At 36.2% G+C, this 24,408-nt stretch overlaps 3 protein-coding genes across 6 annotated transcripts in view; 1 reads left to right on the top strand and 2 right to left on the bottom strand.

The window, feature by feature from the left end:
- Positions 1–6,641, bottom strand: part of LOC122402797 (neuromodulin) — a 98,785-nt gene extending 92,144 nt beyond the window's left edge. The window contains exon 1 of the mRNA XM_043405896.1: positions 5,909–6,641. Coding sequence (XP_043261831.1) covers positions 5,909–5,981 — 73 coding nt within the window. The 5' untranslated portion in view covers positions 5,982–6,641. The remainder of the gene's footprint in view (positions 1–5,908) is intronic.
- A 294-nt stretch (positions 6,642–6,935) lies between these two features.
- Positions 6,936–11,375, bottom strand: LOC122402795 (BUD13 homolog). 4 transcript variants are annotated; one of them, XM_043405890.1, is made up of 6 exons: positions 11,182–11,375; positions 9,595–10,882; positions 9,367–9,521; positions 9,127–9,311; positions 8,868–9,068; positions 6,936–7,236 (listed from the first exon to the last, which is right to left on the bottom strand). In XM_043405890.1, the coding sequence occupies exons 1-5, from the start codon at positions 11,292–11,294 to the stop codon at positions 8,896–8,898; spliced, it is 1,914 nt and encodes a 637-aa protein (XP_043261825.1). In that variant the 5' UTR covers positions 11,295–11,375; the 3' UTR covers positions 6,936–7,236; positions 8,868–8,895. The 4 variants fall into 4 exon arrangements, with proteins under 4 accessions (XP_043261825.1, XP_043261826.1, XP_043261828.1 ...); XM_043405891.1 differs by having other exon boundaries at positions 6,936–7,232; XM_043405893.1 differs by having other exon boundaries at positions 9,595–11,114; positions 11,182–11,308.
- Positions 11,376–13,614: 2,239 nt separating this feature from the next.
- LOC122402796 (arrestin domain-containing protein 2) lies at positions 13,615–24,404 on the top strand. Its single transcript, XM_043405894.1, has 6 exons — positions 13,615–14,307; positions 18,660–18,784; positions 19,273–19,490; positions 21,552–21,698; positions 23,236–23,457; positions 23,734–24,404. The coding sequence occupies exons 1-6, from the start codon at positions 14,195–14,197 to the stop codon at positions 23,923–23,925; spliced, it is 1,017 nt and encodes a 338-aa protein (XP_043261829.1). The 5' UTR covers positions 13,615–14,194; the 3' UTR covers positions 23,926–24,404.
- The last annotated feature ends 4 nt before the right edge of the window (positions 24,405–24,408 follow it).

The raw sequence follows: 24,408 nt of genomic DNA, 5'->3' as shown, positions 1-24,408 counted from the left end.
TTTTCGTTTTGTGTTACGCTCATTGTCGTTATCGACCTCGATAAAATGAACTCTAAATGTTCGCATATTATCTACAACTATAGCTTACGTGTCTTCCTTCGCGTGCAACCGGAACGTAAACGTTGGAAAGAGATAGTTAATTTACTCGACTATCTGATTATTTAAAAGCGAAACGCTTGTGCTATAAAAAAGAGCTGAAAAGTAATTTAACTGTATAAAACGTAAGAGCGATCCTCTTCAGAAATGAACTCGAATTAAAAGGATCGATTTATGTAATAAAAATTGTCTAATGCGATCGAAATATTTGTGAAAACTTAAACGACGCAATGTGGTGACTGAGATTAAGAATAAGTTAAAAAGACGGTTTGTGAGTGTTATTGTTAAAGTAGAAAACCAGATATGAATTTCTGGAAAAAAAAGTAAATTTATTATACATATTTAAGTATTAAGTAGGCCTCTAGAATCTGTTAAGATTGTTCCCAGGGGTGATCGAACACCCTGTATATATAAAAATGATTGTAATTGACCCCTTCGATCGAAAATAATTTTTCTAGATTAATTTGAAAATTTTCAATTTCGCCGAAATATTAGGCACTCTCGATTTTTCCTAAAAATTAGTATTTGATTTTTAGTAATTTTGTTTCACGCCCTATAGAAAAGTTGTTTAGCACTTTTTTGTAGGTGCCCATGAGCTCTACTTTGCCCCAAAATTTCATTGAGATATATTCACTATTGTAGGAGTTATGGCCGTTTGAAAAGTGGACCATTTTTTATATGGTTTTTCTCATTTTACGGGGTTAAGGAATAACTTTTCGAATATTTTTGGAATTTCTACATATTCTTCATCGAAATACGCGTTGTTTGCCGTTTGAAACATTAAAATCCTCCAATCCGTTCAAAAGTTATGATATTTTAAAGATACGCAAGAAATTTTGGAGTGCCATTTATAGCCTGAAATTATATTTTCAGTAAAGAATTTTTTTCTCGAAAGTGCGTAGGATTTTGGGGGTGTGTCTGTTAACCAAAAATGATTGTAATTAACCCCCCTAGTTAAAAATAATTTTTTTTAAACGATTTGAAATTTTTCAATTTTGTCGAAAAATTTGTCTACCTTTCTGAATTTTTTTCTCAAAAATGCGTAGGATTTTGGGGGTACGTCTATTCACCAAAAATGATTGTAATTGACCCCTCCAACTAACTATAATTTTTTTACAACGATTTGAAACTTTTCAATTTCGCCCAAAAAATCTACCTTTCTGAATTTTTTTTCTCGAAAATGCGTAGGATTTTGGGGATACGTCTATTCACCAAAAATGATTGTAATTGACCCCTCCAACTAACTATAATTTTTTTACAACGATTTGAAATTTCTTAATTTCGTCGAAAAATTTGTCTACCTTTCTGAATTTTTTTCTCGAAAATGCGTAGGATTTCGAAGATGTGTCTATTCACCAAAAATGATTGCAATTGACCCCTCCAACTAACTATAATTTTTTTACAACGATTTGAAACTTTTCAATTTCGCCCAAAAAATCTACCTTTCTGAATTTTTTTTCTCGAAAATGCGTAGGATTTTGGGGATACGTCTATTCACCAAAAATGATTGTAATTGACCCCTCCAACTAACTATAATTTTTTTACAACGATTTGAAATTTCTTAATTTCGTCGAAAAATTTGTCTACCTTTCTGAATTTTTTTCTCAAAAATGCGTAGGATTTTGGGGGTACGTCAATTCACCAAAAATGATTGCAATTGACCCCTCCAACTAACTATAATTTTTTTACAACGATTTGAAATTTTTTAATTTCGTCTAAAAATTTAGTGGAATTAGAAACAAAGAAAAATTAGTAATTCGTTGTTTTGCTTTCGTGTACGATTCTAAGAATTGTCTCGTGTGAACGTCACTCGTTATTCAAAGTTGATTAACCCCCAATTGACCGCCATTGTCGCGCCACGCTGGAATACGTTTGTTGCTAAGAAAATAACGCGAATTGTACGAATCTTGCGCGAAAATCGATTACGAAAACCGTCTAAAAATTCTCTCTCTCGAGAACGATTCAAGCTCGCAGCTAAACCAATGCCGTGGGATTTGGCTAACGAAGCTTGCAATTAAGAATTTTTTTTTAAACCCCCCTGCCGAGCGAAACACACACATTTTAAAGAAATTCATAGTCGCATTATAACGTCTGGAGATTTACACTATCGCTCGAATGTATTTTTTTAATTGCACACCTCCGCGCGAGAATTTTTTTTAGTTTCGTATCAAACTCGAAACACATTTTTTCCCGCGCGTTACCACAAATTCGGTCTTTTAAACTTCATCGAAACGAACCTCCTCGTTGGAAGGAGAGAAATTTTTTAAATTAATCTCATTCCAAAATTAGTCGAAAGTAAATAAAATTGCGTTTCGAAATCTTATTGCACTTTGTTTCGTGTTCACACACAAAGCTTCGATAGCATTACTGGTGTTTTGTTGGTGACTCAGAGGAACTTTAAATATCTTCGCGGAGCAACATTCATTTAACCTTTTCATTGACTAATCATCGTCTTGCGTCGTAAATAATCTCGAACTGAGACTTCATACTTTTGTCGGAAGTGTTCGTTGCTCAATATTGCATTTTATATGAATTTTTTTCATATTATTTAGCGTTAATTACGTTTAAGTAATTTCTATTAAAATTTTAATTTTAAAATAAATTCAATGAGAATTTTAAATTTCAATTCTTGGGAGAAAATTTCATTATATAATTCTTTAATACAACCTATATACATCAATTTTATTTACTCTTTTCTAAATTCTAGTTTATCATATACATATATATAAAATTTATTTTAAAATAAACAGAAAGAGAATTTTAAATTTAAATTCTTGAATATGTGAATTGATACTCGAATGAAATTTTCTTTTATACATGTATATAATTGTTTAATCAACCTGGTGCATTTTATTCACTCTTTTTAAAATTGCAGAATACGTATGAATATAAATTCCATATAAATAGAAACTTCCACAAGGCAGCCATTTTACAGAATCCTCTTTTGCAATAAATTATTCCCCCAAAATCCTCTATCAACCAGTAAAAATCAATTATTTAAAGTTGAATCGTTCCAAAGAATCCCCTCACTCGTTGTGAAACATTAAATTTTCATTCAAAGCTTTTGGCGGTAAATTCAAAAGATTTGAAAATTTTCCGCGACTTTTTTCTTCCCCTTTGAGCTCCAGATATTATATAATTCTTTAATCCAACCTATATACATCAATTTTATTTACTATTTTTTAAATTCTAGTTTATCATATACATATATATAAAATTTATTTTAAAATAAACAGAAAGAGAATTTTAAATTTAAATTCTTGAATATGTGAATTGATACTCGAATGAAATTTTCTTTTATACATGTATATAATTGTTTAATCAACCTGGTGCATTTTATTCACTCTTTTTAAAATTGCAGAATACGTATGAATATAAATTCCATATAAATAGAAACTTCCACAAGGCAGCCATTTTACAGAATCCTCTTTTGCAATAAATTATTCCCCCAAAATCCTCTATCAACCAGTAAAAATCAATTATTTAAAGTTGAATCGTTCCAAAGAATCCCTTCATTCGTTATGAAACATGAAATTTTCATTCAAAGCTTTTGGCGGTAAATTCAAAAGATTTGAAAATTTTCCGCGACTTTTTTCTTCCCCTTTGAGCTCCTTCAGATTCCGCCATTGGTTACAATGAAAGATAGATTATACACGACAATGGAGAACGATCAAAACGATGAATAGAGAAGAATTGGCAACCGAATCACAATTCCGACACTATCGTTTCACCCGAAAAGGAAAAGAATAATGGCTGCGCGGGCAGGATCTATTTATTACAGCCTCTTACGACTCCGGGGACGACAATCATAACCGGAATTATATCGCAAACGAATTCAAGAAACGCGTTTAAAATTAGCTGAACGAGTACTTGCATCGTACATAACGAAATAAAAAATTTATGGGCTGAAATATGAGATTTTATCGCATCCTCCATGTTTCTTAGATCTTTAAAGACAAAAGATCGTTATTTAACAAATTAATATCTAACAAATTAACCATTTAATTCTTTTGGGATCTGTTTTTACCTAATTCATGCCTGCAAAATGAAAAATCTGTAAATTTTGTATGTTTACTAACCTAAAATAATAATTATTTCATAAGTTATTGTATAAGTCTCCATTTATAAGTTCACCAAATACAAAATGGTTCTTGGATTCAAAACAACGAAACAAGTTTGTATACAATTACGTTCGATACGACCTGATCTTCGAATCTAACCTTTTATTTCGTTGCTTTCGAAAGAAAGAAAAATTCTCATCCATGATGAAAGTAATATAGTGAAAGTGAGAGTAATAAAATTGGTGTTACGTGTAGAAATTTGTTTTCATTATTACCAGAGAAGAAGAAGAATTATTTCCGGGGTCCACAAAATGGAGACTTTTGTTCTAAAATAATAATTATTTTAATATCTAACAAATTAACCATTTAACACTTTTGGGATCTGTTTTTACCAAATTCATGCTTGCAAAATGAAGAATCTGTTAAACTTGTATTTTTATTAACCTAAAATAATAATTATTTTAATATCTAACAAAAATTAACCATTTAACCATCTGTTTTTACCAAATTCATGCTTGCAAAATGAAAAATCTGTAAATTTTGTATTTTTACTAACCTAAAACAATAATTATTTTAATATCTAACAAATTAACCATTTAACCCTTTTGGGATCAGTTTTTACCAAATTCATGCTTGCAAAATGAAAAATCTGTTAAACTTACAAAATTTTACTAACCTAAAATAATAATTATTTTATAAGTTACTAGCATGCCCCGTCGCGGCTTCGCCCGATCTTGTGCAAATGCAATTAATGACCAGATGATCGTCCTGACATATATATCCGCGATAATGCAATTCTCTCGCGAGAAACCGCTCGAGAGCATCGCCACCTGGCGGTGACATCGCAGTACTGCTACCGGGCGAGGATAGGGAAACACACACCATCGTAAAAGTGCGCGTATAACGCATATTCGTAGAAATTTTTCGATGTTTTTTTTTTATTATAAACCATCGGTGAAAGTAGACCTTTCCAACGCATGTACTCGTTTGAAAATCGTTTGAGTGGTTCTCGAGTTATAAAATCACGAACATAGGACAACTTATTTTTATATACATGTATATAGATTATCTAAGTCTCCATTTATAAGTTCGCCAAATACAAAATGGTTCTTGGATTCAAAACAACGAAAGAAGTTTGTATACAATTACGTTCGATACGACCTGATCTTCGAATCTAACCTTTTATTCCGTTGCTTTCGAAAGAAAGAAAAATTCTCATTCAACAAACACGATTCAACGTAAATTCTAAATTCAAAGAAATCCTCACGTGGATCTGATGCGCAGATTTCTCGATACATCGATATACGTTTCGAGATTATAAAGTCATTCTTCCTCATAACACGATACAAATTGTTGGTTATAACACTAAATGACACGAATAAAAACACTTCGATACGAAACTCTTTGAATCCTTAAACCTAATCTTATAATACTTCCCATATATCAAAGAAGTATATAGAAGAACTCTTTGAATCGTAAACTTAACCTTATAATACTTCCCATATATTAAAACAATCACATGCGCATAAAATTTGAAGAGAATTATCGATACGAATACAATCTCTATTTCAATTGATAATGCACAGTTTTGAAATTCGAAAATAAAAAAATAACGTTGCGTGGAAATATTTCCATTGAAGATACGGGAACGTTCGAACAGCGACTCGTTATCAATTTCCGTCGCGCATATTTAACGCATATTGCATAACCGCGAGGACGTATAATTTATTAAGAAAAAATTCGTTACTCACCGCCGTTCTTAACGTCCTCCTTCGCTTCATCCCCTACCGACTGAACGCTCTCCTTGCTCGTGTTGCATCCCATTTTCACTTATACCTTGTCCTTTTCTATATCCCTTCTATTCTCCAATTGCAAACGCCCCACCGTTAGTCGCGACACTCGCCCGTATAATTCGCGATTACGATCGACTAAGTGCTTTCCTCGTTAACATCGAGTCGTCGAATAAAAAGGCCAGGTTTGTAAGAAACACTAGAAAAATACCGAATCTCACCGTCGACAATGGGGAGGGGGGAAATCACAGTTTTCAAGAGATTTTCCGAAAATTTCGTTCTCCTCCTGGCCAGAGGTGAACGACACGGCGTGGTACCGGCTCTCGTCAGGACGAAAATACAAACGACTTTGTGGTATTGGGTTGGTTGTATTGGACGTATCGTAAAGTTTTTTATCCTCTGACGCAGTCTGTTCTCGTAACGTTAAAAAAATACGTATTAAAATACTATTGGACTACCGGCGAACACTAAATATGCTAATCTACGGACTTTACCACGAACACAAGTCCCGTCGACGTCGCGAGACGTACTGACACTGGCGACGACCCTGCCCTTGCGTCGCGACTACGCGAGTCGATATATATTCCTTTACATATGTACAAGTATGTATATATACGTGCATCTGCGTGCGCGCACCGACAACAGTGTACACGTTTACGACGGAACGTGGACGAAACCGATCGAAAGCGGTCACACTTTTTCGCGAATCAACAAACAAGTAATTTTCGCTAGTTTCATTATGCATATTACCGTGAAATCGAACGAGCGCCACTCCCAGCCCTCGTATACCATCCGAGAAGAACAGTTTTTGGTAGGTTCGATCGATCTCGTAAGCGGGATACTCCGATGGTCGCTCAGACCGCTGCCAGACAGGCGCCAGCTACTGCATTCTTCTCGTTTTCTGGAACAAATATCGATCTCAACGTTTTGATAATCCTACGCGATGATTCATATTTCACGGACAGGAAGCGTGTTTGTGTTTCGCAGTCGCGTGACTCGTGTTAAGAATTGTGCCAACAATCGACGGTATTTTCAACATTTAAATCTTGATAGAAACGACTTTAGCAAAAAGGAGAGTATGGAGGATAAAGAACGGGGGAGCGATCGATAACATATTTAAAAGAGTATTTATTAAGTATAGACGATGTAATAAACGATAGAATGTTTATCGTGTGCTTGTAGAAAACATGGAACGTATACATATCTGTTAGAATATATATATATCAACGCGTACGAAGGTGGCGCTACCGGTAATGTCCGCAGAGGTCCGTGGATCGTAGCTGTGCTACCTTATTATAAAAGAAAAGAGGTGTATTATATCTGTTACCGTGAATTACCGAAATTGGAGAATGTCAACTTTCACACCGGTGAATGTCAACAGATACCAAATAAGTCGGTGAAAGATCGAATATTTCATTACATTGTTGTACATTCGGACCCTCTCCGGTGTGTGTCGACAATCACAGATATGCTCTGCTGGAGGTCCAAAACAGAAGAGTCAAAAAACAAGCGACTGACTCTCTCCCGCCAAATCCTTCGTTCTGCTCGGAGTCAATCAGCTTTGTCAGTCTTATGCAAGCTTTGATAACGCGAGCAACGTTTTCTTTATTTTTTTCCCGATACCCTAATTTATACTAAATGGATACTGCAGTAAATTGTGATCTTTTTCTAACCCAGACCTAACCCAGACTTAATTCAGACTTATTCCAGACCTAACCCAGACGTAATTCAGACTTATTCCAGACCTAACCCAGACCAATTCATCGCTGATAACGGGGGTTAGGTCTGGGTTAGGTCTAGATTAAGTCTGGGTTAGGTCTGGGTTAGGTCTAGAATAAGTCTGGGTTAGGTCTGGGTTAGGTCTGAATTAAGTCTGGGTTAGGTCTGGGTTAGGTCTGGAATAAATCTGGGTTAGGTCTGGGTTAGGTCTGGGTTAGGTCTGGATTAACTCTGGGTTAGGTCTGGGTTAGGTCTGAATTAAGTCTGGGTTAGGTCTGGGTTAGGTCTGGAATAAATCTGGGTTAGGTCTGGGTTAGGTCTGAATTAAGTCTGGGTTAGGTCTGGATTAAGTCTGGGTTAGGTCTGGATTTATAGATAACCTTATGCCCCCAGGGAATAGATTTATTTTGTTTTAAATAGATTGAACCCAGACCTAACCCAGACCTAACCCAGACCTAACCCAGACTTATTCCAGACCTAACCCTGACTTATTCTAGACCTAACCCAGACCTAACCCAGACTTAATTCAGACCTAACCCAGACCTAACCCAGATTTATTCCAGACCTAACCCAGACCTAACCCAGACTTAATTCAGACCTAACCCAGACCTAACCCAGACTTATTCCAGACCTAACCCAGACCTAACTCAGATCTAATCCAGACCTAACCCAGACCTAACTCAAATCTAATCCAGACCTAACCCAGACCTAACTCAGATCTAATCCAGACCTAACCCAGACCTAACCCAGACCTAACTCAAATCTAATCCAGACCTAACCCAGACCTAACCCAGACCTAACCCCCGTTATCAGCGATGAATTGGTCTGGGTTAGGTCTGGAATAAGTCTGAATTACGTCTGGGTTAGGTCTGGAATAAGTCTGAATTAAGTCTGGGTTAGGTCTGGGTTAGATCCTTTCAGAAAGAGAGGCGAAAAAGTTACGGTCACCCTTGTGACGTTTCATAGCGACCGAATTACGGAGAAGAAAATATAAATCTCCAACATGTTCAACACTCACCATTAGCGCATGGTGAATGTTAACAGTTACCGGTGTAAGTCAGAAATAAGGATGTTTAGCAAATATTTCGGACATACACTAAGCGACTATGTGAACGTTGACATTCACCGGTGAAAGTCGACATTCTCCAGATTTCGGTGTTTCACTGTAACATATCCATAAAATAAAATCTCAGCAACAGACCGTTCCTCAGCATTTATTTTTAACAATTTCACATGTCGGAAGTGCTCCATTTGTAAGCTTCTTCTTGACGAGCCACCATTGCGTTTTGTGTTTCGAACCATCGTTTCTCGTAACCGTTGCTTCTGTCCACCCCGTCCCACAGGTGACCGGGTTTAATACCGAATCGATTTGGCATAAACGATCCCTCGTACGTTGGTCGTTCTTAAAATACAATCATGTATTAATAAAAAATAATAAATTTAAAAAAAAAAATATTTACCTGGTTTTCTCTTTCCTTCTTTGATTTGCTTTTGTTTAATGTATTCCAGCATAGGATCCCCTTCTCTTTCTTGCTCTCTAAGTGTCTTGTCTAAATCAGCATCGTCAGCATACCTTGCTAAGGGCTTACTCATTTCATAAAGATCATCCTTCAATTTTTCTTCACGATCCTCTACTTGTTTCAACCTGAAATAAATACACTTTCACAATTTTCCTTAAATATCCATTTTATTTTACTTACCCTTTTCCCCATTTAGCATACTTCTCGTTCAGTTCCGCTTGTCGCTTTTGTTTTTCGCGCTCTTCAGCTGCTTCCGCTTCTAGGTTACGTTTTCTACCAGTTTTCGTATCTCGTACAATTGTAGCCTGACCAATCCCGGTAACTTCTTTACTCAGCTAAAAATTAATGTAATTTCTCAATTTTTCTTAACATAACCTCGTAAAAAGATAAAAGAAAGTTTTATTATACGTTTTTGAAGTGTTCGGCTTCCCGTTTTTTGTACGCTTCCGTTTCCTCTCTCAATGATCTTGCATCTTGCAGACCCGCGGTCTTTCCATCTAGCGTTTTCTTCATTCGATTTCCCCTATCCCTTTTGTCATGGTTCATTTCTAATCTCTGGCTATTGCTAGCATCTTTCATGGATTTTTCCTTTCTGTAAGAACTTTCTCCGTGCGATTGATGTTTCGAATCATATTCATACTTATTGTTCCATCTGCTCTTGGACTTATTAACCTCTCTATTGTCCTCCTTAGATCTACTTCGACTTCTATCTAATTCCCTATTTTTTCTGCGATATTTTTTCTCTCTGTGCAAAGATGAATCTCTATATTTATGTTGTCTAGGTGGACTTAGGTCTCTTCTCTGCTCAAAATTCGAACTTTTATGCGCTTTACTTTGTTCCATATGTTTCACCTCTCTTCTCGGCGGACTTAAATCCGAATCAGAATCAGAATCTTTTCTTTGCTTCGTAGAATTCAAATTTGAATTTCTTTTATCATGTTCGTGTTTTCTACTCCTCCTTGGTGGACTAAAATCTGAATCGTGATTCTGATTTTTCTTACTTCTCGGTGGACTTAAATCAGAATCAGAATCTTCCCTATTTCTTCTAGGCGGACTCATATCCGAGTCACTTTTACTCTGAACTTTCTTACTTCTCTGAGATCTATGTTTTGTACTCTTTTTAGGCAGACTTGAATCCGAATCATGATTTTTAGGCTGCCTAGGTGGACTCAAGTCAGAATCAATTTCTTTGTCTCTTCTTTTCGCTTTCTTTTTCATTTTACTAGATGGAACATTTACTTCCGAACTGCTGTCGCTATCGCTATTACTCTGAGAAGTCTTACGTTCAGAATTAGCATGCTTTTTAGATTTTCTTCCGGGTGGACTTAAATCATTATTTTCTTCTACATTTCTTTTACTCTGTTTCTTTTTAATGGACTTGTGTGTCCTCGGAGGAGACGAATCATCGTTCAAGCATTTCTTTTGCATTCTCGGCGGAGTTAAATCATCGTCAAGGTTGCGTGCAACTTTTTTGGATCGTTTGCTCTCTTTGTCTTGACTGGTGATAGTTAGATCTCCGTCTTCGTTGTCTGCTACTATTTTCCATCTTCTTTTATCTCCGAAATCAACCGGGCCACGTTCATCGACTATACCAGCAATTTGAGGCGCGTCTTCGGCAGTGATGTAAATATCAAACTGACTCTCGTCGATCGGTCTCATATTCTTCAGGTCTATGTCATCGTCAATGATTTTTACTCTGAAAAACACATCTAAAAATTTGTCTGAAGAAAGGGAGAATCTTCGTTACGTAATTTACTATTTTTCAAAAAGTTGTTCAAATTGTTAATTTTAGAATTTGCTTCGAAATCACGGTTATATTCCCTTTCTCGTTTATCTTCCGTACAACTATATCACAGAATCACAGAATGAAGTAAAATGTTTCGTTTTGCAATTCATCGTACAATAATGTGCGAAACAATCATTATAACCTAAAACACAAGGGCGTCCTGTTGAAACTGTCCACGGACAGTATGATGTTTGAAAATTGTGACTTACGTTTTCACTCCCACTCTCAGCTTTTTCTTTTTCTTCTTTTTCTTGTCGCTGCCATCTCCCGAAGATAAATACTTCTTCAAATATTCTTTTTGATTCACTACGACCTTCTCCATTTGCACGTTACTGCGGCTACTGACGCGCAACTACGTAGCCATTGAATATTTCGTACCGCGCATGCGCGGGGGCCATTCGAATACTGCGCGCGAGGATAATCGAAATGTGTTACAATTTATGATTTTTAATCGTTCAGTTTGGAGTATTGGAGGGGGTGGTGGTTATCAATATGGATCCATGAACATTATAACGAGCATTAATCGTCAAAATCTCATGAATGTAACAATATTCGCTTTAATGCGCGTGCATTGTACAGGGCGGAAAGTACTAGCTAGTTTTCATCGAACGACCTTATCAATAGAGTGCATCTGGGCTCGAGATACGAGGAACAATTCAGTATGCACCGTGTCACGCGAACCTTATCAATTTTATTCATCGAACCATGTGCACAATAGGGTTCGGAACTATTCGAATACTTTGATCGTAGACAAAGTATACATGTATCAGTGTTTTTCGTTAATAATTCAAAAACGAAGAACTATTCGACATTTTTGCGAAGGAAATTGTTGTTTAGGATTGTCTCAGCTACCCCCCATTTCCGGTTCTTACACTATTTACGGGATTTTTATAGGATAAAAGGTAAATTTAATATTTTCAAATCAGATCAGGTATTGATATGGAGGAAACGTTTGTGAATTCTTGAGAATCCTCGTTTGAGATATTATTTATTAATAGAGATTGTTTAAATGGGTTGATTTTTATGGAGAAATTCGACACTTTTATTCTTCATTGAAATTTGATTTTAAAGTTTACGTATCTCTTTCTGGAAAATAATGATATTGTTTTGTGTTGTATGAATCTTGCACAGGAAGGTACACACGTTGTTTTAGAATAAAAAAAATTGATTAAAATTTATTAGAATTGAAAATACAGGTAATCAAAAGGAGCCAATTTTAGTATGGAGTTATTGGTAAGTTTTTGGAATAGAAATTAGATTGGTATGTGTAGAACTATGTTTAGATTTCCAAGCTTTGTTATTAGAACACAAAAAAAATAGTGTTCTAAAACAAAAGTTGAAAAATTGAATTTCAGACACACGGACTGGGTTAGGTCTGGGTTAGGTCTGAATTAAGTCTGGGTTAGGTCTGGGTTAGGTCTGGAATAAGTCTGGGTTGGGTCTGGGTTAGGTCTGCAATAAGTCTGGGTTAGGTCTGGGTTAGGTCTGGGTTAGGTCTGAATTAAGTCTGGGTTAGGTCTGGGTTAGGTCTGGATTAGATCTAGATTAGGTCTGGGTTAGGTCTGGGTTAGGTCTGGATTAGGTCTGGGTTAGGTCTGGGTTAGATCTGGAATAAGTCTGGGTTAGGTCTGGGTTAGGTCTGGAATAAGTCTGGGTTAGGTCTGGGTTAGGTCTAGAATAAGTCTGGGTTAGGTCTGGGTTAGGTCTGGGTTAGGTCTGGAATAAGTCTGGGTTAGGTCTGGGTTAGGTCTGAATTAAGTCTGGGTTAGGTCTGGGTTAGGTCTGGATTAGGCCTGGGTTAGGTCTGGGTTCAATCTATTTAAAACAAGATAAATCTATTCCCTGGGGGAATAAGGTTATCTATAAATCCAGACCTAACCCAGACCTAACCCAGACCTAATCCAGACCTAACCCAGATCTAACCCAGATCTAATCCAGACCTAACCCAGACTTAATCCAGACCTAACCCAGACCTAACCCAGACCTAATCTAGACCTAATCCAGACCTAACCCAGACCTAACCCAGATCTAATCCAGACCTAACCCAGACCTAACCCAGACTTAATTCAGACCTAACCCAGACCTAACCCAGATCTAATCCAGACCTAATCCAGACCTAACCCAGATCTAATCCAGACCTAACCCAGACCTAACCCAGATCTAACCCAGACCTAACCCAGACCTAACCCAGACCTAATCTAGATCTAATCCAGACCTAACCCAGACCTAACCCAGACCTAATCCAGACCTAACCCAGACCTAATCTAGACCTAACCCAGACCTAACCCAGACCTAACCCAAACCTAACCCAGACCTAACCCCCGTTATCAGCGATGAATTGGTCTGGGTTAGGTCTGGAATAAGTCTGAATTAAGTCTGGGTTAGGTCTGGGTTAGGTCTGACTTTATTTTAGAATAAAAACAATCGATAAAAATTCATTATAATTGCAAATACAGGTAATCAGAAGGAACCAATTTTAGTATGCAGTTATCGTAAGTTTTTGAAATAGAAATCAGATTGATACGTATAGAACTATGTTTAGATTTCGAAGCTTTATCATTAGTTCACAAAAAAGAATCGAACAAAAGTTGAAAAATTGAATTTTGGCCACGAATCATCGTTTTCTAGCCCACTGTGCCTTGTGAAAATATTCAAACGTAGAAAAAATCGCGAAATAGTCGCACAACCTAAGCGTACAGTCCCCAACGCGACCAAGTCAGGATCTAATCGAGACTGTGTGCACGAGAAACTGGAAGTGGTTCTCGATTGGTCGAGAGAGGAAAGCAGGTAAGCACACCAGGTTGGAGGTGGAAACGCGAAGGTAGGGGAGCGAAAGTGAACACAGCTCCAAGAATGGGCAGGAAGAGAACTCCTTTAGCCCGCGGCTGAAACTTTGATAATAACTTAAAACGCGTCGTTATCGTGTCTTTGTTCGCGTTTTCTCCCGTGTTTCGATCGATCGATGATCGAGAATCGTCCGGTGAAGTGATAGTGGCCAGCATAGCGATCGCTCGATGATGAGATTCCCGCTTACTTCGCGAAGAGAGAAACGTTGCGTGTGCAAGGTTATGGGCGTGCTATCCTACGTGTACCAGTGATTCTCACTTGACATGTGTGTGCACCACTCGATGGAAAAAATTTCGTGACCGCGTATTCGACTCGGTGCATAATCAGTTACCGCGACGCCGTACCGACGTGATCGTCGTCGCTGTTGGCGGAACCATGACGCGAAAGTTGAGCAAGTTTCTGATACTTTTCGACAACACGAACCTCCTCTACTTTCCCGGCCACTTTCTGTCCGGACGTGTGCTGATCGAGCTGGACGACGAGGCTTAGTAAGTACGCGACAAGTGCGAAATTCATCACACGAGATCCGTCTTTCGCCCTCCAGCTCTAGGGAAACTCTTTGACCAACGAAATCTTGGTCTAAGATTGTTTAGATTCGTTTGGTTCGATTGGGGAACGATTTCTGCAAAAGGGAAAGTCGATCGAGAGATAGCAAATGGGGCCACGATTGGAATTTGGAAATTTCTGCGGTTTTATTGGAGTTGTGTACCTAAAACGTAGTTAATCTTCGAGTTCTGAGCCAATTCTTCGATGGAGCTTTTAAAATAGAGTTTGTAATCCTATTTGAAGCTGAAAGAGTGCCACCATTGTCGTAGAATTTGGAAATTTCAGTGTTTTTACTAAAGTCACACCTATAATCCTATTTGTCTACCTTCCTGAATTTTTTTCTCGAAAATACGTAGGATTTTGGGGGTACGTCTATTCACCAAAAATGATTCTAATTAACCCCTGCAACTAAGTATAATTTTTTTACAACGATTTGAAACTTTTCAATTTCGTCGAAAAATTTGTCTACATTCCTGAATTTTTTTCTCGAAAATGCGTAGGATTTTGGGAATATGTCTGTTCACCAAAAATGATTGTAATTGACCCCTCCAACTATGTATAATTTTTTTAGAACGATTTGGAATTTTTTAATTTTGTCGAAAAATTTCATACATTCTCGAATTTTTTTCTCGAAAATCCGTACGATTTCGTGAGTATGTATAATGACAAAAACTGACTATAATCGAGCCCTGCAACTGACAATAATTTTTCCGGAACGATTTGAAATTTTTTAATTTCGTCGAAAAATTTGTCTACCTTCCTGAATTTTTTTCTCGAAAATGCGTAGGATTTCGAGGGTATGTCTATTCACCAAAAATGATTGTAAGTGGCCCCTCCAACTAAGTATAATTTTTTTAGAACGATTTGAAAATTTTTTTTTCGTCGATAGATTTAGGCTGTCGATTTTTCTTGAATATTCGTTTTTCATTTTTAATAAATTTGATTGCCGCTGTACAGAAAAGTTGTTTAATACTTTTTTGTATGTATTCATGAACTCTAGTTCCCCTAAAAATTTCAATGAAATATATTCACTATTGTGGGAGTTATGGCTGTTTGAAAATTGGACCATTTTTATGGGGTTTTCCTTATTTTGCGGAGTGAAGGAATCACTTTTCGAATATTTTTGCAATTTCTACATATTATTCATCTAAACACGCGTTGTTTGAATTTTGAAACATTAAAATCGTCCAATCCGTTCAGGAGTTATGAAATTTTAAAGATTCGCATGAAATTTCAGGGTACCATTTATTTATTTTTCAGTAAGGAATTTTTTTCTAGAAAGTGAGTAGGAATTCGAGGGTGTGTGTAATAACCAAAAATGATTATAATTGACCCCCACAACCAAAAATAATTTTTTCAGAACAATTAGAAATTTTTTAATTTTGTCGACAAAGACCACCTTCTCGAATTTTTTTCTCGAAAATGCATAGGATTTCGAGGGTATGCCTATTCACCAAAAATAATTGTAATTCGCCCCTGCAAACAAAAATAATTTTTTCAGAACGATTTGAAATTTTTTAATTTTGTCAACAAAGTCCACCTTCTCGAATTTTTTTCTCGAAATTGCATAGGATTTCGAGGGTATGCCTATTCACCAAAAATAATTGTAATTCGCCCCTGCAACCAAAAATAATTTTTTTAGAACAATTTTACATTTTTTAATTTAATTTTTTAATTTAATTTTTTAATAACTTTTTAAAGAAGCCTCCTATTTTGGCCTCTAAAATCTCCCGTATATAGAAGTTTAGAAATTCTATACATATATAGAAAATCTGTATTCTTTTCCATAATTGAAATTTGATTTTTCTTTTAATAAACAACGAATTATTTATGGTTTATTCGTTATTTTTGTATTTAAATTAAAAGGTTGAGGAATTAAAACACGATTATAGAACGAATGATAAAGAATTACTTAATTAATATTGAACATCAAAAGTATTAATAGCAAACATTGATCATTTATGACTTTTAAGTATTTTACGTCACATGTTTACGTGATATTTTACGTTTATGATAAACTGCTATTAAAAATGTATTTACTATTGTCTGATACAACGCACTGATAGTATATTTTCGCTCTGAAAAAATTAATTAGTCGTGCTCCATGAAATAGTAAGCGTAATAATAGTAATAAAATACGCTAACGTCTTTGAGCTTTTTCCGCCATGTAATTACGTCAATTAACACACTTCTGAACGTTAATGCAAGGTAATAAACTCCAGCGTGTTATAATCATTTACCACCTTTTAATTAACATCAGAAATCCGTCCATTGCCATTCAATGCAAACTATTGTCCCTTTATTCTATTTAATTCACGCTTTAAATTGATGTGCAATTGAATTTCTCGCGAATTATACAGGGTGGTCCACTATTTGAGTATCTTCTTCGATAAAGACATTTTTTGAAAATATCTCGAGATCCAATGATTTTTTCGCCATGGTACCCTAATCATTTTTTACGCAGAATGAACAAAAGAATCGATCTGTGTAATAAAAAATATGCATTTCTATTTAAAGAAATTATGCGATTGTTAATTGCACATGCACCGCTGCATCTAAAAAAAATTTAAATGCCTACGGATGTAGTGCTCTTCGAACCATTTACCTTTGCTCCCTTGGCATTTTTTCGGAAATGCAATAATAACGGAGTTGTGACTTGTAACAATTGCCTGGATCACCCTGTATACATATACTTCTTCGATAAAGACATTTTTTGAAAATATCTCGAGATCCAATGATTTTTTCGCCATGGTACCCTAATCATTTTTTACGCAGAATGAACAAAAGAATCGATCTGTGTAATAAAAAATATGCATTTCTATTTAAAGAAATTATGCGATTGTTAATTGCACATGCACCGCTGCATCTAAAAAAAATTTAAATGCCTACGGATGTAGTGCTCTTCGAACCATTTACCTTTGCTCCCTTGGCATTTTTTCGGAAATGCAATAATAACGGAGTTGTGACTTGTAACAATTGCCTGGATCACCCTGTATACATATACTTCTTCGATAAAGACATTTTTTGAAAATATCTCGAGATCCAATGATTTTTTCGCCATGGTACCCTAATCATTTTTTACGCAGAATGAACAAAAGAATCGATCTGTGTAATAAAAAATATGCATTTCTATTTAAAGAAATTATGCGATTGTTAATTGCACATGCACCGCTGCATCTAAAAAAAATTTAAATGCCTACGGATGTAGTGCTCTTCGAACCATTTACCTTTGCTCCCTTGGCATTTTTTCGGAAATGCAATAATAACGGAGTTGTGACTTGTAACAATTGCCTGGATCACCCTGTATACATATACTTCTTCGATAAAGACATTTTTTGAAAATATCTCGAGATCCAATGATTTTTTCGCCATGGTACCCTAATCATTTTTTACGCAGAATGAACAAAAGAATCGATCTGTGTAATAAAAAATATGCATTTCTATTTAAAGAAATTATGCGATTGTTAATTGCACATGCACCGCTGCATCTAAAAAAAATTTAAATGCCTACGGATGTAGTGCTCTTCGAACCATTTACCTTTGCTCCCTTGGCATTTTTTCGGAAATGCAATAATAACGGAGTTGTGACTTGTAACAATTGCCTGGATCACCCTGTATACATATACTTCTTCGATAAAGACATTTTTTGAAAATATCTCGAGATCCAATGATTTTTTCGCCATGGTACCCTAATCATTTTTTACGCAGAATGAACAAAAGAATCGATCTGTGTAATAAAAAATATGCATTTCTATTTAAAGAAATTATGCGATTGTTAATTGCACATGCACCGCTGCATCTAAAAAAAATTTAAATGCCTACGGATGTAGTGCTCTTCGAACCATTTACCTTTGCTCCCTTGGCATTTTTTCGGAAATGCAATAATAACGGAGTTATGACTTGTAACAATTGCCTGGATCACCCTGTATACATATACTTCTTCGATAAAGACATTTTTTGAAAATATCTCGAGATCCAATGATTTTTTCGCCAAGGTACCCTAATCATTTTTTACGCAGAATGAACAAAAGAATCGATCTGTGTAAAAAAAAATATGCATTTCTATTTAAAGAAATTATGCGATTGTTAATTGCACATGCACCGCTGCATCTAAAAAAAATTTAAATGCCTACGGATGTAGTGCTCCTCGAACCATTTACCTTTGCTCCCTTGGCATTTTTTCGGAAATGCAATAATAACGGAGTTATGACTTGTAACAATTGCCTGGATCACCCTGTATAATATTAAGCAACTCATACGTTGTTTCTTTCATGATACGTTTCGTGTGTCGCAGCGTTTCAGGATTGCATTTTCACGTAATCGGCGAAGGAGTGGTCCGCGTACGTAGTCAACGCGCAGAGAGGGTCTACGACAAGGAAAACTACATAGATTTTCGCATGAGATTACTGGGGGAACCAGGTAATGAAAAGAAATTTCATTGCAGTACGTTTAACGTAATCGTTCTGCAATTAATTCCTCTATCACGTGTATATCAAACTCGAAATCAAAATATCTCGAAAACGAAGAAACCTATTAGAGTGTTCGGTAACCCCTGGAAAAAATTGCATTGGGAGATTCTGGGGCCCAAAATAAGACGAAAATGAAGAATACCAATTTCTTAATTAAGGCTTCGTTAAGAAGTTATTAACGTCTAAAGTTGGAGCGACGAACTGCGCACAGCTGCGCGCGCACGACAGTGGTTCTCACTCGGCACGAGGAACTCCGCACACTTTAAACGTTAATAACTTCTTAACGAAGCCTCAATCAAGAAATTGGTATTCTTCATTTTCGTCTTATTTTGGGCCCTAGAATCTCCCATTAAAATTTTTCCCAGGGTTGGTTGAACAGTGTTCTCAAAACTGTTCTTCCTCGTTCTCTGTTTATCGTTCGACGACACCGCCACTCAGGAGAAGGACCGTCGCTGCTTTCGCCGGGGATCCACAGCTTTCCATTCAAATTGGGCCTGCCCCTGGGCCTGCCGTCCACTTTCCTGGGCAAACATGGTTGGGTGCAGTATTATTGCAAGGCTGCGCTTCGTGAACCCGGCGGACTGACGCACAAGAATCAGCAGGTCTTCATCGTGATGAACCCCATCGATCTGAACTTGGAGCCGCCGATCCTCGCGGTGAGTTCACCTGAATTATGGATGATATCGCGTTTCATATTTATACGCGCCTTTATTACGAAGCGATGGGCGTTTCGATAAAGACTGTTCGGGAAAGTTTCTATGCTTTGGCATGGCTATAACAATGGCCACGCATATTTAGGGTAGAAACTTGATTTTATTTCTTTAACTGGCTTGTTTTTTCTTTAAAAGCGTCGATCTATCGATCATTGATCTACAGGGGGTCCTGGCTATTCATGGGAAAAATTTTAATGGGAGATTCTGGGGGCCAAAATAAGACGAAAAGCAAGAATATTAATTTGTTGATAGAGGCTTCTTTAAAAAGTTATTAATGTTTAAAGTTCCGCCAGTTTTCAATTTTTTTCTCGAAAATGCGCAGGATTTTGGGGGTATGTCTAATGACCAAAAATAATTGTAATTGACCCCTGCAATCGAAAATAATTTTTCAAGAACGATTTGAAATATTTAATTTTTTTGAAAAAGTTAGGCACCTTCTCGAATTTTTTTCTCGAAAGCGAGTAGGATTTCGAGGGTATGTCTAATGACCAAAAATAATTGTAATTGACCCCTGCAATCGAAAATAATTTTTCCAGAACGATTTGAAATATTTAATTTTTTTGAAAAAGTTAGGCACCTTCTCGAATTTTTTTCTCGAAAGTGGGTAGGATTTTGGGTGTATGTCTAATGACCAAAAATTATTGTAATTAACCCCTGTAGCCAAAAATATTTTTTTTAGAACGATTTGAAATTTTTTAATTTCATCGAAATATTTCACACCTTCTCGAATTTTTTTCTCGAAAGTGGGTAGGATTTCGAGGGTATGTCTATTCACCAAAAATAATTGTAATTGACCCCTGCAATAGAAAATAATTTTTCCAGAACGATTTGAAATAATTTTTTTCACCGTAAAATTACCTCGTCGATTTTTCTTAGAAATTCGTTTTTAATTTTTAATCAATTTGTTTGTCGTTGTACAGAAAAGTTGTTTAATACTTTTTTGTATGTATCCATGAACTCTAGTGCCCCCCAAAATTTCAATGAAATATATTCACTATTGTGGGAGTTATGGCGTACAAATTGCAAAAGATTTCGCTTTAAGATCATTTCTGCGAGATTTTAAGGAAGTTGCATCTGTTTACATATAGTAAGGCGTGGACCGTGGGCGACGCGTTCCCGTTTTGGAATACAGAGGAGATACATTCGCATAACACGATAACGTGTAATATAAGATAATTGTTACGTAGGCACGTGACATTCAGCACCGATCGCGACCGCATTGTTTATTCAACTGTACAGTCACATTCGTTGCACACGCCTTGCGTTGCATAATCGGCATGCATCCAACTGATATCCGATGTATCGATCTCTAATTCAGTATTAGAAACAAATGAAACTCCAAGTGCAACAGAATACAAAACATATATATCGTACACGAGAATTTCATTAAAGTTCCATCGTTAAGTACAGTGGCGCCCTCATTATGCGAATGTTCTCTCAAAAAATGAAATAGAAGAGAAATTGACTTTTTTTTAAGTCTCACTTGAGACTACCCCCTCAATTTAATATTATTTTTATCAAATGAGAGACTACTCACTTAATTTAATAGTATTTTTATTAAATGAGGGACTACCCCCTTAATTTAATATTATTTTCATTAAATAAGAGACTACCCCCTCAATTTAATATTATTTTTAATAAGTGAGCGATCTTATGTTGTTTTCCAGGCCATGAGGCGACTTGTAATATTCCATAATCTATGATATTGTTACTTTAATGAGTTTTGTTATAATAATTTGGTATAAAAACTCTATTTTGGTGTTTTTTGGTCCCATTGGGGACTTGAACCCGGATTAACTGGGTGGGAGTCCGAGTGCCTAACCACTGGGCCATCGGCCTCTATCATAATTTGGTATAAATAAACTTTATACATGTGTTCATTCATAACTTCTAATACCCCCTTAATTCAATATTATTTTTATTAAATAAGAGACTATCCCCTTAATTTAATAAAAATATTAAAATTCAGGTGGCGCAGGTATTTTTAAATAAATTATTTAACAGCAACCAGCAAGGCAAGAAATCGAGCAACGAGTCGGTGTTTCTTGCGTCTCCGGGGGGCCCGTTTTCTGCAGGGTGAGTCTCGATCGTGGCGGATACGTGCCAGGTGAAACTATTGGCATTTCAGCGACCGTCAGCAATCGAAGCAAGGTAAGTATCGCGTTTCGACTCCACTGGTTAACCAAAAGAATGTCTGCCGTTGAAATCGGGGTCGGTATAACACGATACTGTCAACGTGTACGCATTCTTTCGATTCAAATTGAAAGGGAGAGCGCAATTGTCTGATGGAAGCATTCTTTTAACACTTTGATTCCCACATCGCCTATATGTTATTTAATTAATTAGGTTTCAAGTTGAAATTTATATTAGACTTTCGTTTGAGATAAATGCAAGTTAATTTTTGATAAAATTTGAATCAAAAGCAATTAAATATTGAATTATTAAAGAAATTTTAACAGAATTACTACAAGTCGCTAATAGTCAGCAATTGAAGCGACTGGAAATATAAAATTTCAGCCTAATCATTCTAAACAACTCAATATATGTATAGTCTGCGCTAGAATGGGCCCAAAATTCATATTCTTCATATTTCTTTGGACCTCAAACATAGACAGATCCATAATCAACCTTCGAAGTCATCTTTCTTTTATTCCCAACACCTGTTATAGTGAAATTCATACTAATTAAGAATCTCACAGGTTTTTCTCATTTTCAATAGACAAATGTTGATCATGGTCACCATGGAAGGACCTTTTTACAAGGAAAAAATGTAAAAATGTTAGTCAATCGCATACAAAAAAATTTAAAGCGATAAAAGAGTCATTAAACACAGGAATATAGAATTATTAAATAAATTTCAACAAAATTACAAGTCGCTGATAACCAGCAGCAATCGAAGTGACTGGAAATATAAAATTTCAGCCTAATCGTCCCAAACAACTACAAAATTCATATTCTTTATATTTCTTTGGGCCCCAAAAATAGAAAGATCCATAATTAACCTTCAAAGTCATCTTTCTTTTATTCCCAACACCTGTTATAGTGAAATTCATACTAATTAAGAATCTCACAGGTTTTTCTCATATTCAATAAACAAGTGTCTATCATGGACACCATGGTGGGACCTTTTTACAAGGAAAAAATTAGAAAATGTTAGCCAATCGCATGTAAATAAACCATATAAATTACCATAGAGAATTCAAGAGGTATTTCTGTGTAAAAATTGAAAAAGGAAGGAACTGACGAAGACTCCTTTGATATTTATTAGCTTTCATAGCTAATATTCTTGCACCACGCATAAGACCGACTGAAATGATTCAACAGGTGACGATGAAATCGACTAAAGCGTCCTTGACCGAAACAATTCAGTACCTGTGTTCTTTCTTTCATTCCAACACCTGGTATAGTGAAATTCATACTAATTAAGAATCTCACAGGTTTTTCTCATATTCAATAAACAAGTGTCTATCATGGACACCATGGTGGGACCTTTTTACAAGGAAAAAATTAGAAAATGTTAGCCAATCGCATGTAAATAAACCATATAAATTACCATAGAGAATTCAAGAGGTATTTCTGTGTAAAAATTGAAAAAGAAAGGAACTGACGTAGACTCCTTTGATATTTATTAGTTTTCGTAGCTAATATTCTTGCACCACGCATAAGACCGACTGAAATGATTCAACAGGTGACGATGAAATCGACTAAAGCGTCCTTGACCGAAACAATTCAGTACCTGTGTCGTGGTAAAGTGCTCGCGAGCGAGACACGAGAGTTGGCGAGCGTTTCCAGAGGGAAAATCCGTCCTGGGGAAGGCGAGGAGTGGCTGAACGAGCAAATGTACGTTCCGCCATTGCCACCCACCAATCTGCGAGGCTGCCACCTCATCAACGTTCTTTATCACGTTTACGTGAGTAAAAGTCGCATTTAAAGCGTTTGTAACGTAGCATAATCGCGTCACTCTCTCCTTGAGGTTTCTTTCTCATCTCTTAATTACGAGACTAGCATTCCGTTAATATTTACATTCGAGAAAGCGTTATTCTCACTGAGAACGGACTTTCCAACGACTTCACCAATTATTCTTAAATCGTACATTTTTATTTTTAGGTCATAAGTAAGAAAATTAACGAATTTTTGAGTTATCAGGGCCCCTTTGTCTAAATATCTATATTTTATTTTTTTACAGTTTGTAATAAGTCCAAAGAGCTTGGACAAAGAGATCAAGCTGCAAATACCAATTGTCCTGGCCACGTACCCTCTGAGACAGGAGGGTGCCCCGGCAGGGACCGCCCCATCGAAAAGGGGGGCACATTATCCGTCAACGTTGCCAATATTTCGGCCATGGTTGGATGACAAAGCTTTCGAGATTCAAGAGTGAAAGTTTAACTCACTTTCTCGATGAAAATCGCCTCAAAGTTACACGCAATAACCGTGCAAAAAATAAATAAAAAAACAATTCTGACCCTTTACCGACACTTTTGGTCGGTAAAACAGTCGATTAATACGCTATCGGTCGGTAATGTGTTGATACGCTTATTACAATGCTTGTTTTGCACTAAACAAACGTATTTATATCGTACTTATCCAAAGACAAAACGACAATTAAATTTAAAAAAAAAAATTTCCCCATCGAGCACAGAAAATGTAAAAATTTTCTTTTAGAAAAAAAAAAAAGCATTTTTTCAGTGATTAAAAATGAAGTAATCCAAAACTCGATGTTTTGTAAATGTTACAATTACGAACTAATAACCATTACCGTTTAGTAGAGTATATTGTATATCTTCTACTGTACATTCAATAGTTCGAATTAATGCTATTACTAAGAAGCCACTTTTACAACGCCGACAAATGTATAAAGACA

Source organism: Colletes gigas, unplaced genomic scaffold, assembly GCF_013123115.1.
Source record: "Colletes gigas isolate AHSC1104 unplaced genomic scaffold, ASM1312311v1 Colletes_gigas_Sc00040, whole genome shotgun sequence".
Classification (NCBI taxonomy): domain Eukaryota; kingdom Metazoa; phylum Arthropoda; class Insecta; order Hymenoptera; family Colletidae; genus Colletes; species Colletes gigas.
This window is presented reverse-complemented; position numbering and strand designations above follow the sequence as displayed.

Bases quoted from the DNA above. Each gene is read 5' to 3' on its own strand.
- LOC122402796 (XM_043405894.1), top strand. From the start codon at position 14,195: ATGACGCGAAAGTTGAGCAAGTTTCTGATACTTTTCGACAACACGAAC. The intron at 14,308-18,659 runs GTAAGTACGCGA...CGTGTGTCGCAG, and splicing joins GAGCTGGACGACGAGGCTTA to CGTTTCAGGATTGCATTTTC. The intron at 19,491-21,551 runs GTGAGTTCACCT...ATTATTTAACAG, and splicing joins TGGAGCCGCCGATCCTCGCG to CAACCAGCAAGGCAAGAAAT.
- LOC122402795 (XM_043405890.1), bottom strand. From the start codon at position 11,294: ATGGAGAAGGTCGTAGTGAATCAAAAAGAATATTTGAAGAAGTATTTA. The intron at 9,312-9,366 runs GTAAGTAAAATA...TATTTATTTCAG, and splicing joins TATGCTAAATGGGGAAAAGG to GTTGAAACAAGTAGAGGATC. The intron at 9,069-9,126 runs GTAAATATTTTT...TTGTATTTTAAG, and splicing joins AGAAGGAAAGAGAAAACCAG to AACGACCAACGTACGAGGGA.